Below are 19,055 nucleotides of genomic sequence, written 5' to 3'. Positions count from 1 at the left end.
TCTGCTAGAATTACGTAAGAGCATTGTTGGCAGAACTAGACTTCCCAGGGAGGGGAACAAATGCTGGAGCTATTCTCATGGCACTAATCATTTCTCCAAAGATTTTCCAGACTTCTAAGCAGGAACTGAACTCCACTGACATGTGCCCACCTCTAGGAAACAATTTTTGGCTCATTTCTGTTGTGATAAAATATTATTTATGTTCCTAATATTCTCTGTACCTCACCAGGGATTACTTAGGTCTACACCAGGCTTTTGCCTACCTCCTAAACCCAAACCTATGTTGTGGTACAGAATAATATTTAAGCTTTCAGATATTTAAAGCCCTTTTTTATCCAGTGTAGCATTTTCCTTGGGAAGGATAACCAGAGCCTTTAAAAATGAAGCAGGAATTGGCTACTTAGGAGATCTCTCAAAGTGCAAACTCTCTTGAATACAACTAGGAAAGGTGGTTCAAATCTTGACTCAGGCTGTGAAAGTCCAACAAACCAGTTTAAATTCACTACAGGATTGTCATGGGAAATGACATGGTCTTCTATTTCCTCTTGGCAAGCCAAGGGGCAGTTTGCACTTATTATATTATATATAAAGATCTATAAAGATCACTAGACAGGTACAATGGTCTTTGACCAAGCTAAAGAAAGAAGCTACCTGACTCTATAGAATAGACCCAGCTGGACTTAGAGATATGTTTTTGTAGCTTGCATTTTGTAACCTAGGCTCCTTCCTAGCTTTGCATTCTAGTAGAATACTCATTTTGCTTCTGGTAATTTTGTTACAGCTGGCAGATGCTTTCTGTTCTGAGTCTTAAATGCTGTTGTGTAGCAATGTCAAGTCACATGATTCAACAACAATCAACCATTATTAACATGAAGACCTGAAACTAAGGACTACCATTAGATTCTTGATACACAATTATAACCCAGTAAAGAGAAATATTAATCTGGCTTGATCACAATTCCAGAAGATAATGGCCTATCCTTCAACATAGACCAAATAAAGACCAGAAGAGAATTACAAATTGAAAAAGAAACTACAAGGGGCATTAAGGAAGACATTTGTTGGGATGATCACTGGGTGTCATACATAGGGGATGAATCACTGGAATCTACTCCTGAAATCATTATTGCACTATATGTTAACTAACTTGGATATAAATTAAAAACTAAATAAAAAATAGAAACTACAATTTGCAAAAATGTACAACTTGCAAGACGTGCAAGTCTACCAAACTTTGACAACACAAGAAATTGCCTAAGCTCAAACTTTGATTGCTAGCTCAATCAGATACACGTTTCAAGATAAGACCACAAACCGATCTAATGATAACTCTGCATAGTCAAGCATTCTAACGACACTGACTGTACTAGCAACTCTCTAGTTGCCAAATTTTCACTAATCCTTGCCAAAATGTTTAAAAACTAACTAGAGGCCCCAAACTCCTATATGTACGTACTCTTCCTTTGGAGATACCCCACAGTTCCTCTGGTGTCTGACTCCTTTGGTGCAGCTAGCTAATCAACATAGCTTTGATTACAGGTGAGATCTTGGTAGTTTTTGGTCAATGGATGTCACCGGTATAAATGAGCCAAGGGTTCCCTTCTGGAGACACAAGAGCTTTACCTTAATAGGCAAAGGAATTAAATCCTATATTCTACACACAAATGCCTCACAACATTACCAGCATTAAATATAACCTCATCAGTATTAACCATGGTAATTTTATTAAAAAAACAAACATGTATGAATTTGCAGATATAAAACTGACAACCAACCTGTGTTAATGGAAAAACTTGTAATCTTAAGAAATACTAATTGAAAATAATTTCCCCATATGTAAGAATGTGAATTTGATATGTTTTCCCATACTTTGATATAGCTGATTTTAAGTTAACTACTCTAGCAAACCAATATAAAAATAAATGAAAAATTATAAATGCAATGGCATTTGGCACACTATTGTTGTAAATATGCCTTATTTTTAAGTAAAAAATAAATCCTAGCCAAAACAAAGTGTTTTGCATCTGAATATTATAAGCTTAAGGGAAAAAAACTCATTAATGAAGTCATATTTTCATTTTTCCATGTGTTTAATTTTTTATAAAGATTATAATTAAGCTGCAGTCAATAAGTAGTTTTTAAACTTAGGTTGCATGATCCTTTTGACTTCACACTTTTAAATGGAGGCATTTCTCTTCAAAACATGACAAAGTTCAGAATCCATTAAAAATTATTTTATTCAAATTATGTTTTCCAAAAGAGAGGGTTCTGTGCTAGTCGTCTTTGAAAGTTTTCATACCTACAAAAGAAAAACATATTTACAAGAAAATTAAGATCTTTCATAATCTACTAAAGGACTTGTTAAAAAGCAAATAACTTTAGATGTCACTTCTAAAAAGCTGAGATAAAAAAGCTAAAATATAAATCTGAAAGTTTAATTATTCTTATAAAAGGACACTAAGCATAGTGAGTTAAGTATGACTGGCTTGTATCAGAGAGTACAAATCATAATAAATTTTATTAATTTTTTATCTTCTGCAAATCTGATAGCTAGAAGGGACCTAAGGAAAAAAAAAACAAATCTAACTCCTCCTCCCTCATTTCATAGATGAGTAGAGAGGAAGAATTACTCAAGGTCACATACCTAACTACATTTTAACAAATCTCAAACCTAATACCTTTCAGGGCTATCCATGCTACACCATGCTACCACTGCTCAACAAATTCTCCTTATGCATCCCACCACTGGGATATTCAAAGTGAAAAGTATACCTATAAAACAGAAATATGGGAAAGCTGAGAAATAAATTTGATTAATCATTTAAGTATAGGATGCAGTATAAACCACCCTGATACCTTATACAATGTCTACGTTAGACCAAGACTTTCTAAACTTACGAAAAAATTTTGCTTTGTATTTCAAGATTCCTATATGGTTACTTACAAGTTAAAATATTTGAAAATTTACAATCCTTAATTGTGGTCCCTAAACACAGGCAATTGTATTTTCCTGACTGTATCAACTCAATTGGCTACTACATAACAGAATATTTAGGGTAAGAATATTCCTCAATACGAACTTCACAGTACACTTTTTCATGGCATGCTAATGTTAATGTGTGCTGATGTCCACAATAAAAGAATATGTTTAAATGTCAAAGAAGAAATACATTCACAGGCAAAAAATATATATGGTTACTAAAAGCCTTAATATTAGAGACACAAAACTTCCCATACCATTTCAGAACCACATTTGCTGGAATGAACATTTCAGATGGACTTGGTGTCATCTGGGCCTGAGACACAGCAAATGATGAAGCAAAATTGTAGAAGTTGTCCAACATCTTTTGTGTGAACTGAAAAGTTAATAATGAATAGATTAATGAATCATGCTAAATATTCCACTTAGACCTTAGTATTTTTAATTAAAAATGTTTCTGCAGTAACTTGGTTTTAAGGACTGTGAGTTCTAAGACAGTCTAATGCTGCAAGTTAAGGAAAGTCATAAAATGACATTGTGGCACAAAATCTTAACAACCTGCCTTTAGTACTTTCTTTGCATCTCAAAGTATTTCTGTGATTTTTAACTAGTTTAATTTCCTAACATATTCATTTTAGGGGAAGAAAATGTTTTTCCTTCAAAATATCTTTTATCTCTACCTCTACATATACCGTGCCCCCTCCTCAAATCCCACCCGCCTCAAATCAAACTACTTTCTCATATCTAAAATAACAACCATCTCTAAGAAGTCTTTTTCTTGCCAGAAAGATAAAGCCTTAAATATAATGAGGAAATACCTTATTAGTTTTTTATCTTTTTGCCTAGTAGTATCAAAGGTAATGTAATCCAAGAGGCTACCATTAAGTTACTTGAACTAATATCCAGAGTTCAGTAAAATCACTAACTAAAATATCAGTATCAGGGGGCGCCTGATTGGCTCAGTTGGTTAAGCGGCCGACTTCGACTCAGGTCATGATCTCACATTTGTGAGTTCGAGCCCCACTTCAGGCTCTGGGCTGACAACAAACAGCTCAGAGCCTGGAGCCTGTCTCAGATTCTGTGTCTCCCTCTTGCTCTCTGCCCTTCCCTGACTCACATTCTGGCGCTCTCTCTCAAAAATAATAAAATAAACATTAAAAAAATTTTAAAAATAAAATAAAATATCAGTATCAGGAGGAAAAAAACAACAGCAAACCTCCACACTAGCAACAAAATTTTAAAATGTAACTTTAAAAGCTGCAATTCAGAATAGACACAGTCTGTACATATCTAGGAAAACTGCTAAGAAGCTGATAAAACTGGGGTGGAAAATACTTCAAGACTGTCTTGAGAGACAGAAAAGAAACCAAATGAAAAGATCTATACACCATGTTCAGTGGGAAGATACAACACGTGCACAGATGGGAAGACCTAATATAACAGCAATGTTCCCCAAATCAAACCTATAAATCCAATGTCATTTCCAACAAAATCCAATAAATTTTTCATGAAACTCAATAAGCTTATACTAAAATTATTATGGAGAATATCTAAACTTATTTTGATGAGGAGGAGGAGGGGTCTGACCTAACAGATATTAAGACTTTTACTGGAAAAGGGACAAATGAACTAACTGGAATAGAAGAGAGAGGCCAGAAACCTATCTAAGCCTATGTGACAATGTGATATACAACAAAGATGCTATTAACTCAGAGTTAAACAAACAAACAGACAAACAAAAAGAAGGACTAGCTTTCAATTAATGGGGTTAGGACACCTACCTTTCCTTAAGGGAAACATGAATTTAGATCCCTTCCCATACCACACACAAACATAATTCAAAAAGTAAAAGGTTAAACCTTTAAATACCCATAAGAGAACCTAACATCTTCACACATTAGGACAGCAAAAACTTCTCAAACACACACACACACACACACACACACAAAATCACAAAAGATATGATCATCAACACAAAAATATAACATCTGCATGCAAAAAATACCAAAAACAATACTAAAAGACAAGCAACATGCTAGGACAAAAACTTACAACATATAGAACAAAGGATTATTACCCAGAATACATAAAGACCACTTCCCAAAAAGGTAAAATTAAAAACTGCCAAATAATAGAAAATTGGGCAAAATATATAAACCATCATTGCTGTTAAAATATATATATATAGGTGCCTGGGTGGCATAGTCGGTTGAGCATCTGACTCTTGATTTCATTTCAGCTCAGGTCATGATCCCAGGATTGTGGGATTGAGCCTTGTGACAAGCTCCGTGCTGAGCAGGCAGCCTGCAGGGTACCTGGGTAGCTCAGTCAGTTAAGCACTAGACTCTTGATTTCTGCTCAGGTCATGATCTCACGGTTATAAGACGGAGCCCCACATCAAGCTCCTCTCTGGGCATGAAACCTGCTTAAGATTCCCTCTCTGCCTCTCCCCCTTCCCGGTTTGCACGCATGCACTTTCTCAAAAATAAAAACAAAACAAATGCAGGTCAAAATGAGAAAAGATGTTCAACTTCACCAGTAATCAAGAAATACAAATCCAAACAATAGTGGTATTCAAATTTCACCCATCAGTTTGGCAAAAATTTAAGGTCTTAACAAAAATATTAGTGAAAATATCCATCAATATAGAAATGAAAAAAAAAAAACTGTCTCATTCATACAATTGCATACTATACAACAATTGAAATAAACTAGATTTATTCCATGTGTCAACACAGATAAATCTTTAAAATGTTGAATGAACAATAGCCAAGCTGCAAAAATTTGCACAGTATACCATTTACCTTCATTTAAAAAATATACAAAAGGGACACACTCTGTCTCTGTCTCAAAAATAAACATTAAAAAAAATTTTTTTTAATAAATAAATAAAGGGGCGTCTGGATGGCTCAGTCGGTTGAGCGTCCGACTTCAGTTCAGGTCATGATCTCACGGTTTGTGGGTTCGAGCCCCACATCGGGTTCTGTGCTGACAGCTCGGAGCCTGCAGCCTGTTTCAGATTCTGTGTCTCCCCCTCTCTCTGCCCCTCCCTCGCTCACGCTCTGCCTCTGTCTCAAAAATAAATAAACATTTAAAAAAAAATTTAAAAAGATACAAAGGGGTAATCAACAAGAAAAACAGAGAAAACAAAAAAAAAGGACTACAACACAGAAGAGAAATAAAAGGAATTTCTCCAATAATGGTTAAAGAAAATAAAACCTTGACTATAGTTATGCAACAGACCCAGAGAATAATCAGTCCACAGAAGAACAAAAAAGAGTTCCAAGAAGGATATTAGCCAAAAAAATTTAAAAACTGCTTTTTAAAAATATACTGAATGGGAATTTATACTTGGCAGAGTTTGGGCATAAATTAGACCTGGAAACAGAAATCCATACAAAGGAAAAATGCATTTATTAACCAAGAAAAATAAAACGTTATACAAGAAAGAAAATGCAAATCACAGTATGTTGGCTCAGTTCTGAAAAACATTTAGTGATCATGATACTGAAAACTGATTAATTAAATGAAAATCAGTAATAAAATGGATGGGGGTGGGGGTGGTGCCTGGCTGGCTCAGTCAGTAGGGCATGTGACTCCTGATCTTGGGGTTGTAAGTTTAAGCCCCACATTCGGTGTAAATCTTGGGGCGCCTTGGTGATGCAGTTAAGCATCTCACTCCTGATTTTGACTTAGGAGATCAAGCCCCACATCAGGCTCCATGCTGGGCATGGAGCCTGCTTGAGATTCTTGTTCTCCCTCATCACCCCATCTGCACACAATCTCTCACCTAAAAATAAAATAAAATCTTAAAAAAAAAAAAAAAAAGGTGGGGATGGGCACCTGGGTGGCTCAGTTGGTTGGAGCAACCGACTTTGGCTCAGGTCATAATCTCTAGGTTGGTGAATTTGAGCTCCACATTGGGCTTTGCACTGGCAGGGCAGAGCCTGCTTCAGATTCTCTGTCTCTGCTTCAGATTCTCTCCCTCACTCTCTCTCCCTTCCCTGATTTCACACTCTTTTTCAAAATAAGTAAAATGAACATTAAAAAAAAAAGTGGGGAGAAAAGATATCTCCATATGCTGGGGAACAGAGGAATGAGAGAGCTAAATCACATTAGGCATTGGTAAGTCAATGGAAAACACCTACAACAGACAAACTGGTTAAGAACAGATTAAGCAAGTTTATTCTGACACATGGAAGTTAAATACAGGAAGAAATCAGTGAAAAAAAAATGAGAAGGAGGTTGAAGGTTGAAAGTGAGTACTTTTAAGGAGCAGAAAAAGAAGAATATAAGAAGTATAACCAAGGACAACTGTCTTGCATGTAAAACTGTGTGATGTTTAAGCCACGTACACGTACTATTAATAAAAAGTAAAAGTAAGAGTAATCAAGAATATAAATTAAAAACATGTTTAAATAAGTAGTGCTATACATTTTTTGTGGACATATATGTTTCTTTTAAAGTACTAACACAGGATGGCAAAAATATATGAAGTTAGAAGAGTAGCTACCAGAAAAATGGGAAGAAAAGAAGCAGAAGCCACCAAGCCTTATCTGAAATACTTTTTTTTTAAAATTAGTAGCAAATATGCTACTAATTAGTGGCGAATATGTTAAATCTAGGTGGAAGACACTCTGAAGTCTTCTTATATAATCCACTATAAAGAGAGCTCTATAAGAACAACTATTATTTTGTCTACCTATTTTTACCCATTTGTGCTTAGAAAGCACCTGGTACACAGTAGGCATACAATATTTGTAGGATGTATTTTCCTATATATTTAAAATATCTCATAATAAAATATTTAATAAAAAGTACATATGCTTTGGGGCACCTGAGTGGCTCAGTCAGTTGGTTGAGCATCCAGCTCTTGATTACAGCTCAGGTCATGATCTCACGGTTCGTGGGACTGAGCCCCGCCTTAGACTCTGCACTGACAGTGTGGAGCCTGCTTGGGATTCTCTCCCTCTCGCTCCCTGCCCTTCCCCCACTCTCTTGAACTCTCTCAAAATAAATAAATAAGCATTAAAAAAATACATATGTTTTATTTAAAAAGCTCAAATAATTTATAAATATCTAGAGTAAAAAGTCTTCTTAAACTCTCTCCAGGGATAACACCACTTTGGTATGTATTTTTCAGACATTTTTCTAATATTGTCTATCTGGGATACTGTAACTATTGCCTTACAACTTGCTATTCTCAGCACAGCAGTACGTTTTTTTAATTACTGGAAAAACAAAAAAAAAAGACCCAGACTCTATCATTCTTTTAATTCAGCTCATTCTCAAGAGATCATGTGACAAGTCTGCCTTTAAATTCATGGCCAAAACCCTAAAGAATATGCTGCCCAGAAAAGGATTCCCTAGTTCATTCACCCTCCTCCTCTCCTAGTGGACTTATTTAATAATCCTTTTCCTTTAAATATCCAATACTCCTTTCTCTTCAATCTTAGCTGATGACCTTGTTTCCTATTTCACTGAACAAAGAGAAGGAATCAAGAGAGAATGTGCACAAGTTCTCATCACCACCTTTACCAACCTCTTGCATCCATCCGTATCCATATATCCATTACTATGAGAACTGTCCATTATCCTATCTAATGTACTCTCATTTCCTACTCAAGGACACCACTTCAGCAACTCTCCCCATTCTCCTGCATCATTAGTTTTTCTTTAATGCTTCATTCACATCAGTCAAACATGATGTAATATCTCCCATTAAAAACAGTAAAAACAAAGTCCTTGTACCCATAGCCCCCCTTAAGTAACCAAACCATTTATCTGCCGTCCTCCACAACTATACTCATCAAGAGTCATCTATAGTCACTACTGTTTCCACTTCCTTCTCTCCAACTCACTCCAAATTCTTCCTCTACCACCCTGAACTCTTATCAAACTCTTCAATGACTTCTATCTTGCTGAATCCAGTGGTTACTTCTCAGCCTCATCTCAACCCATCAGCAATGATACTACTGATACTTCCTTCTTCAAAACCAGTCTCTGCTTGGCTTCCAAAACACTACTTTTGGGGTCTCCTCCTACTTTAGGCTACTCTTTTTCTCTCTTCATTTCTTAAGCTTCTCAAATTTGAAATGGCCCTGAGATCAAATTTTCTATTTATAATTACTTCTCTAGTAACCACAGTCCTACAAAACTCTAGATAAGATCTCTACACTGATGACTCCCATTTTGATCTGTGTCCTAGACCTCGCTCTTGAACTCTAGACTCGTCATCTCCAGCTGGATGTCTAACAAGCATCCCAAACATAGTACAACCAAAATCCAACTCCTGATTCCACTCCCAGCCCATACTTGTGTTCAATATTCCATGTTCAAGTTCCTCAAGCCAACATCCTTGGGCCACAGTTGATGTCTCTCTTTAATCTCAGACCTTACATGTGATCCACACCATGAAACACTACAGGCTCCATCTTCAAATTATCTCTAGAAATCAACTATAGGCATGCCTCAGACATACTGCCATTTAGTTCCAGACACTACAGTAAAGTGAGTCAAGTCAATGCTTTGGTTTTCTAGTGCATATAAAAATTTTGTTTACACTACACTATAGTCTGTTAAGTATGCACTAGCATTATGTCTGAAAAAATGTACATACCTTCATTAAAAAAATACTTTATTGCTAGAAAATGCTAAACATCATCTGAGCTTTCAGCGAGTCATAATCTTTTTGTTGGTGGAGGGTCTTGCCTCAATGTTGATGGCTGCTGACTGATCAAGGGTGGTGGTTTCTGAAGGTTGGGGTGGCTGTGGCAAATTCTTAACATAAAACAACAATGAAGTTTGCCTCATAGATTGACTCTTTTTTCACTTGAACCCTTAAAGGCCATTGTAGGGTTATTAACTGGCCTAATTTCAATACTGTTGTGTCTCAGGGAATAGGGAGGCCTGAGGAGAGAAAGATCAGGGAATAGTTGGTAAGTGGAGGAGTCAGAAAACACACAACACTTAGCAATTAAGTTCTCCATCTCATATGGGCACAGTTCATGGTGCCCCAAAACAATTATAATAGTAACATCAAAGGTTATTGATCACGGATTACCATAACAAATAAAATAACAAAAAAGTTTAAGATATTGCAAGAATTACCAACATGTTCAAAGAGACATGAAGTGAGCAAATGCTGTTGGAAAAATGCTGCTGACAGATTTGCTCCATTCAGGGTTGCCACAAACCTTCAATATATAAAAAAAACAGTACCTGTGAGGTACAATATAGTGAAGTGCAATAAAACAAGATATGCCAGTACTTTTAATTACCTTCATATCCACCTCCCAGGACTTCACCAGTTCAAGTCATTATAATCTCTCATCTAGATTTTCATAAGAGCCTCCTAATTAATCTTCCTCCTTCCCACTACAGTGTCTCTCCAAAAATGCAAAATGATCCTTTTAAAATGTAACTTAGATCCTCTTACTCTTCTCAAAACTCTCTTATGTCTTCTTTTCCAAATAGAATATAAGCTAAAGTCCTTATAAAAGCCAGTGAGGTACCATGATTTTATCCTGCGTCCACCTCCCCAATTACTCTCATCTCATCTCCCATCTCTCACCCTTGCTCGCTCTACTCCAGCCACAAAGACCTTCATATTATTTTCCAAACAACAAAATTATTTTTCTACCTCAGGGCCTTTGTATTAGCTACACCTTTGCCTACATCATTCTCCCCTTCAGCCTTTCGTCATACAGAGGTTAAAAGTCAATCATCATTCGGGTGTCTGGCTGACTCAGTTGGTTGAGCGTGCAACCTCAGCTCAGGTCACGATCTCCTGATTCATAAGTTTGAGCTCTCCATCAAGCTTGCTGCTGTCAGGGAGGAGTATGCTTCAGATCCTCTGTCCCTCTCTCTCTCTGTACCTCCCCGACATGTGCTGTCTCAAAAATAAACATTTTTTGCTTAAGCCAATCATCATGGAATTATGTCAGTTTAAGCTCCTTGAGGATGAGAATCTTGCTTATAAAATTCACAACTATACACCTACAACCTAGTATACTGTGGGAGGGGAAAAAATGTTAATATTTAATCCCATTTTTAAATTGCTTTGAGCTATTTCATCACTATAAAAACAAGTCTCATCAAAACATTTACCAATTTTAGAGTACCTATAGAAGTAGACAAGGTTAAATTATCCACAGAAGCCAATAACTTATGCCATACATATTTACCTTCATTTTTACAGGTTTTCTACCATGAAGGTAATTTTTAAAGTACAGAATTTGATTTTAAAATTTAGAAAATAATGAAATATGCATTGCATTACCTGAGTGAATGAGTCAACTGAGGATACAGCAGCACTGCCTACTGGAGTCTGCTGAGCCAAACTGTCCAATAATTCCACTGAAATTCCGATCTGAGCAACAGATGGAGTTCGGACAATATTCATGGCTCCAAAAGGGTGTTGGCTTCCTTCTCCTGAAAGAAATTAACATGTACCGCAAATTTCAAGTTTAACTTGTAGCCAAATTCCTTTGTAAATATGTGAAAAACCTCTGATCTACATGCACTAAAAAGTTTCGATTAAAGTTGGTCTTTTTTCACATAAATGTAAAAGGCTAGTTTTTACCAAACTAACAAAGAAAACTGAAATTTTCCCCACCAGAAAAAAGATGTTACTTCTTCTTTAAAGCTTATTAAAACTACTGCAGCTAAAAATGAAAAGTAACAACACAATGAGAAAAATAAATGAATAAGCATGAATTACATTAAAAAATTCTCAATGCTAACTCAAAGGGAACAATATTTTTTAAGATTTTTTTAAGTTAGTTTACTGAGGGTTGATGGGGGGGTGGGAGGGAGGGGAAAGTGGGTGATGGGCATTGAGGAGGGCACCTTGTTGGGATGAGCACTGGGTGTTGTATGGAAACCAATTTGACAATAAATTTCATATTAAAAAAAAGGTTTTTTAAGTTAGTTTTAACATTTTCTCATCACTCCACTAAATAAAGATCTTAAATTACCATTGAGAAATGACATGGTATATTTTATTAAATGTCATGTATCACTCCCACTTAACACCTGATAATGTTATCAAACAAGCAGTAAAGAAGCTTATTAATGGAAAATAACCAATAACTCTTTCCCTTTATAAATCAATGTATCATTAAGTATACTTCTGAGCCTGTAAGTGCTATCTAACTTATATGTGGAAAATATAGGCCAATTTTTTTAATCCACATATGACATAATCAGAAAAGTGAGTCTGAAGGAAAAAAAATCATACAATAGATTTTTGGATTATCTGCTGTTTTCATAGGACTATAAAATGTTTAATCAAATACTGAAGGACAAAAACCTGGGACAACACACAGTCCTAATAACTAGAACATTCATTACAAATACCAAAACTCTCCTTAAATTTTCAAGCATATGAATAAAAAGTTATAATGTATTTTTCTGTGATTTAAAAATACACACACACACACACACACACACTTCTCACTAAATATGACTAGTTTAAGATAGTTTCAGTAGTTTTAAATTAACTGTTTTATCAAACTTCCATATATTTATGAATTTTCCAGATTTGTTTCTATATTTGTGGTCAGAGAACATACTTTGTATGATTTGCTTTTAAATATATCAAGATTTGTTTTGTGGCCTAATATATGGCCTATCCAAAAAACTGCTCCATGTGCACTTAAGAATGTGCATTCTGCTGTTGTTGGGAAGAATGTTCTTTGTAAGACGGTTAGGTGTAGGAGGTTTATAGTGTTCACACTTTCTATTTCCTTGATGATCCTCTGTCTAGTCATTCTACCCATTACTGAAAGTAGGGTTAAGTTTCCAACTATAATTGTTGAACCATATTCTCCCTTCAATCCTGCCACATTTTGCTTCATGTATTTTGAAATTCTGTTGTTAGGTACAAAAAGTTTATAATTGTTATTACCTTTCCGATAGATTGACCCCTTTATCACTATATAATGTCCTTCTTTATCTCTTATAACAATTTTTTTCATACATTTATTTAGTCTGATTTTAGTCCAGCCACTCAAGCTCTTTTAGTTACTATTTGCATGTTTAGTTACTGATGCATTTTTCATCCTTTCCTTTCAACCAATGATTGTGTCTGAATCAACAGATGGATTTTTTTTTATCCATTCTGAAAACCTCTGCCTTTTAACTGAAAAATTTAATTTTGCTAGTGTACCATATTAATTCTCTTATCATTTATTTTACTATATATTTTTGCTATTTCCTTAGTCGTTGCACATCTTCATTTATAACAACCCAGTCTAGATTAAGACCAATTTAATTTCAGTAGTACACAAAAACTTTGCTCCTATATAATTTCTCTATGTGTTGTCATAAATTACATCTTTATAAATAGCATGCCCATAAACATGGGTTTATAGTTTCTTCTTTATGCAGTTGTCTTTTATATCAAATAGGGGGAAAAGGAGTTACAAACAAAATGTACACTACTTTTATAATTACCTACGTAGTTACATTTACCTGTGTTTTTTCTTTCATGTGAATGCAAATTACTGTCTCATGCCCTCTCTTTTCAGCCTGAAGGACTCTCTTTAGTACTTCTTGTAGGCTAAGTCTTTAAGCAATGACTCTCTGTTTTACCTGAGAATGTCATCTCTCCTTCATTTCGGATAGATAGTTTTGATAGAGAATTATTTACAGTTTTTCTTTCAGTGCTTTGTCATCCCAATGCCTTTGGATTCCATTGTTTCTGATAAGAAACCAGCTGTTAATCTAAGAATCGGTGTTATTTGAGGAGCTGATTCTCTTGCCACTTTCAAAATTCTCTTTGTCTTTGACAGTTTGATTATGATAGGCTGTGGTATAGAGTTTACCCCACTTGGAGTTTATTGAACTTCTTAAGCGTGTTACGTTTTTCATCAAATTTACAAAGTTTTATCAGGGCATTATTTCTTCAAATATTCTTTCCTCCCCTCCTCTCTCCTCCTTCTCCAACTCCTATTATGCATATGTTGGTATACTTGATGGCATCTCATTGGTCTCAAAGACTGTTCATTTTTCTTCTTTCAGCTCTTCCAACTAGGTATTTCAACTGACCTTTCTTTGAGTTCATTGACTCTTCCTTTGGCCTACTCAAATCTACTGAAACCGTCTAGTGAACTCTTCATTTCCTACTGTTACTTTTCAGCTCCATCATTTATGTTTAGCTCCTTTTGATAACTTCTCTATTGATATTTGATGGAGCATCATTCTCCTGGTTGTTTAATTTTCAGTAAGTTCAAGGTCATAATGCTTCCTAGGGACAGTTTCTGTTCATTTCTTCTCTGAAAGGGTCTTACTTTCTTTGCATGCTTCATAAAACTTTTTATGGAAAACTGGATGTTGAATATTACAATGTCGCAAATCTAGAAATCAGATGTTTCCCCTCCTTAGGATTTACTGTTAATATATACTTTTTCGTTAATGACTTTTCTGAACCAATACTATTAAGTATTTTTTGTCGTGTGTGATCACTGACATCTCTGTTCTATTAGCTTAGTGGTCAACCAGTGATTGAACAGACATTTCCTTAAAAGCCTAGAACCCAAAAATTCTCCCAGTCTTTGAAGATGGGCTCTGTGTGTTGGGACATCCCTTTAATACTAACCAGGCAGCTTACAACTCTGCCTTAGCCCTCACTTCCAGACTACACAGAGCCCCAAAGTCAGCCAGAACAAACTTACAACCTTCTTAAGGTCCTAAGCCTGAGCTTGTGCACAGCCTGAACATGTATGTGCACAGCCATGACTGTAAATAGTCTTTGAGATTTCTAAAAATTTCCAAGTCCAAGTCCTCAAAGCCCTTCTTCCTCAAAGTATCTTATTCCCAGCCTTTCCTCTCAAGCTTTTTAGTCAGTCTATTTTTGCTCCAATTGTTGTCAGTGCCTCAGGCAGCAGTAACAAAGTATATATTTTTGACAAACACTCCCAAGGTTGTCACTTCAGTGAGATAAAGGAAGGTCTTTTCAATTAATCTTAAGGGAACCACCAGACAAATCAAAAAAATTACAGTCAACCCTTGAGCAACACAGGTTTGAACTGTGAGTCCACTTGTACATAGATTTTTTATAGTACAAATTGTAAATGTACTTTCCTTATGACTTTCTTAATATTTTCTTTTCTCTTACTTTTTCCCTAACTTATATATACAGTATTATGTAACACATATAACATACAAAATACATGTTACTCAACTTTTATGAGTAAGGCTTCCAGTCAACAATAGTCTATTAGCAGTTATATTTTTGGGGAGTCAAAAGTTATACATGGATTTTCAACTGCACAGGAGGTACATGCCCCAACCCCCATGATGTTCAAGGGTCAACTGTAATTATAATGTGTTGTGAATGAGGTCTATTTGGCTCTCTCTGGTACCAGTACCAAGAACAACGGCTATTATTTTCAAGGCTACCACTGAGCTGAGGAACATGGGATGGGTACAGGGTAAGTTAAAATGCCACAAAGCTTGCTGTTCTTACCTAGATGCAGTGATTTTCTTGATTAATGCTCCCCTGGTTACTACAAACTTTTGGTTACTTTTCCAGAGTCCTGAAAAAGATTCTGACAGTTTTTGACAATTTTGGTTGCTGTTGCTGGTTTTATGGAGAGATGGACTCTTGAAGTTTCTTTGAAGTTTTAACTGTTTTAAACCTAGAATTATGCTAAGTTGAGAAGATGTACTGTTATTTGTCTGCATAACAGGTTCCAAAGACCTCAATCAAGGAAACCTTATACTGCCTTAGTTTTAACTACTCAGGGACGATCTGCCCAAGCAGAAAGCCTTGTAATCTCTAACCTCCTTTTTTTTTTTTTCAACATTTATTTATTTTTGGGACAGAGAGAGACAGAGCATGAACGGGGGAGGGGCAGAGAGAGAGGGAGACACAGAATCGGAAACAGGCTCCAGGCTCTGAGCCATCAACCCAGAGCCTGATGCGGGGCTCGAACTCACGGACTGCGAGATCGTGCCCTGGCTGAAGTCGGACGCTTAACTGACTACGCCACCCAGGCGCCCCTCTAACCTCCTCTTTTATTGCATGCAAGCTACTGGCAAACTACTAAGTAAAACTGGCTTGAGATCCATTGTAAGAGATGGGGACTAAGGAAATATTCTGACTTCATTTAAAGCTCTCTGGGACTAAAACAACTTAAGAGAGAAAAAAACAAAACCAAAAGTCTTTGGCAATCTTTATATTTTCAAAGAGATCCACTGTGCAATGAACTCATTCTTTTATTTACTCTTATTCTCAAAATGGGCTTGACACAGTGGTTGATAACCGTTAAGTACATAGGTTCTTGTTTGTAAACCATAAAATACTGGGAAGAAACACTGAAACATAATATACAAACTTAGTGTTTAATTTTGGATCTGAATTCATGACAGCAAGAGTGAAAAGAAAAACATGACCAATTATACTGAGTCTTAGTGTCAAACAGTTACACAAAAACAGAGAAGGTAAAACATCCAGCCTGGTCTTGAAGAAAAAAATTAGATAAATTCCTCAACATTCTAATAGTAAAAGCAGCAGAAAATCTTTCAAAGGTGTTTCTCAAAGTGTCCCTCTTCACCGCAAGTCAAGAGCCTAACACAAAGCACAACTCAGAAGAAGAAATTCTATGAGAAACTAGACTTTTACTGTTAGTATACAAGGAGAAGCAGTAATCATCACTTACTATCTGTGTCTAATGGAGTCTTTAAATATATATATTTTAAAAGTCATCTTACAAAAATTTCACAGGAAAATAGTGAAAAACAACTTTATTCAAATTTTTAATAAGTACTGAAATATAACAAGTCCAAATATTCATCCCCCACTAACCAGTTTTTTAAGTTTATATATAACCAAAATGAGCCACATTCTCTGAATTGTTCACTATCATGAGTAAATGTGAGACATATCCATCTTATAAATCTAATAACTCCTGATTTTAAACACATCTTCTAATAGGTTCTAACTTATCATTATTTCTTCTAACAATTGCATTGTCAAAATGCAATGCTTTAAATCTTAAAATTCTGAAATATTTAATGGCTCATAATTTGTTGAAGAAAGGATGGGCATCTTCTTTGATCCACAATTTGCAAAACACTGTCATTTTTAGATTTATAAAATTATTTAGAATAATCAATCCAATTAATTTGTTTCATTTCTACACCTACTGCCTTCTAATTACCTGTATACACACCCACTTTCAGCAATGTCCACTTCTGAAGTGTCTCAATTTTAAAAGAATAACAGGAAAGAATACCAGCATTTTACTACATCTTCAAGATTTTGTCACCAAATACTGTATTTACTCCTCCTTGTTAAATAACTAAATGGGTAGGAGTACCATATTTTCTTTTGTCCTTAGAAATAAACTGTTCAATCATCAGTTTTTTAGTGTGAGAAAATTCACCTAAGACAACATCATCCAAAGAATCAGTCTGAGACTTTCCTTTTATGATCAACTTCACCATCATAATTAGAGTTTAGACTGTGGCTATTTGCCTCTTTATATTCATTTTCTGATTCATACAATAATTATGAAACTTGTTCCTGTCAATTTTCTTCTCTTTGCAATTATAAACAAAATATAACAAAATATGAATTCCTAATTCTGTTCAATATAAGCAAAGAGCAGACCATAAAGATGGTGTCTCCAGTCTCCTTTTACACTTCTCGAAAGATAAAATAATCTTTTGGATGATGCAATATGAAAACGGTAGGATAACACAATGGCAACTAAGGTACACAGGCCAAATTTGGGCCACAACCTATTTTCATATGACCTGTGAGCTAAGAATAGTTTTTACCCTTTTAAAGGGTTGTTTAAAGAAGAATATGCTACAAGGGTGCCTGGGTGGCTCAGTCGGTTAAGTATCGAACTCTTGATATCAGTTCAGAGTGTGATCTTGTAGTCATGAGACAGAGCCCCACACTGAGCATGGAGCCTGCTTGGGATTCTCTCTCCCCCTCTCTATGCCCCACCCCTGCTCACCCACGCACACATTCTCTCAAAATAAATAAATAAACATTTTTAAAAGCTAATATGCTACAAAGACCATATGTGACCCACAAAGCTTAAAATATATACTATCTTATTCTTTACAAAAATGTTTGCTAAAATCTGCACTCATTCCATCATCCATTTTCTTCTTCTTCTTTTTTTTTTTTTGCATAGTTGAGAGTAACTGACAAGTAATGAATAATTCCTTGGATGAAAGAGCAAACTGTGTCATGATGGAGGAAAAATAAGGTTACTAATAACACCAAATTCATTTTAAATTTGTAAAATGGTCCGGTAGATCCATATGGTAATTGCAAGATACAATGACTTTTAAAAATATATAAGCAAATGTACTATTCTTTAGAAGACCTCTACAAAAGAATAAAACTCATGAAATATCAGTCTAAGAGTTCTAAATACCCTAAAAAGGAAACTAAAAAAGTAAAAATGAGTCCATTGGTGAAGATATGAAAGCTGTGCATGGCGACAAAGAGATGACTAAAGAAAGCACTTATGCTAAAAATAAGTAATTCACTGTAAAGTGGCATTTGAATATGACATATGCAAAAAAACTACATAAAATGGCATAATTATGCCTGCATAAAAGCCTTGTTGATACTGGATGTAAATATTTAGAAATCAGTAATCTATTTCTAAAACCTCTATGCTTCATTTCCATCGATAGCCTCACAAGCCTGAAATTACATTTTTCACTCATGCATAATTCAAAAGCAATGTGACTATCAAAGGTTTATCAACAATAAATATTTTAACCAGATAAACATGATAATGTATCTGACATTATAATACATCTAGAATTTGCATGTCTGAAATGTAGTTAAACAAGCAATATTTACCAAGTTCATCACTTAGTAAATATTCCAGTATTTAATAAAGTCCATCATTGTGCTGTATACATTCTAAAGCACATACAGTAAAAGATACAAATGGAGCTTACAATCTAATGGGAGCAGTAACAGATACTTAATCTTTCTGAATAGGCTTCATTTTCTGGGCGATTTTTAAGATATTTCCTAGATCTTTCTATAAAAAGAAAGATTTTATAAAAAGGTAATAACCATTTCTTGAGT

General features: G+C 35.2%; 1 protein-coding gene across 3 annotated transcripts in view; it reads right to left on the bottom strand.

Annotated features, from left to right (window-relative positions):
* Positions 1-2,219: 2,219 nt before the first annotated feature.
* Positions 2,220-19,055, bottom strand: part of HIKESHI (heat shock protein nuclear import factor hikeshi) — a 42,356-nt gene continuing 25,520 nt past the window's right edge. Inside the window, exons 3-6 of one of the 3 annotated variants that reach the window (XR_008290531.1) lie at positions 11,262-11,413; positions 10,095-10,176; positions 3,238-3,356; positions 2,220-2,299 (exon numbers count right to left, since the gene is read on the bottom strand). Coding sequence is in view for 2 of the 3 variants with exons in the window: in XM_053203759.1 (XP_053059734.1) it covers positions 2,697-2,772; positions 3,238-3,356; positions 11,262-11,413 (347 nt within the window). In the remaining variant the exon portion in view is untranslated. Of the gene's footprint in view, positions 2,773-3,237; positions 3,357-10,094; positions 10,177-11,261; positions 11,414-19,055 lie in introns of all 3 variants that reach the window. The other 2 variants (XM_053203759.1, XM_015074902.3) reach the window with 2 other exon arrangements.

This window comes from Acinonyx jubatus, chromosome D1, assembly GCF_027475565.1.
Source record: "Acinonyx jubatus isolate Ajub_Pintada_27869175 chromosome D1, VMU_Ajub_asm_v1.0, whole genome shotgun sequence".
In the NCBI taxonomy this organism is placed as follows: Eukaryota; Metazoa; Chordata; class Mammalia; order Carnivora; family Felidae; genus Acinonyx; species Acinonyx jubatus.
The sequence above is the reverse complement of the archived record's forward strand: the minus strand, read 5'-3'. Positions and strand labels throughout refer to the sequence as shown.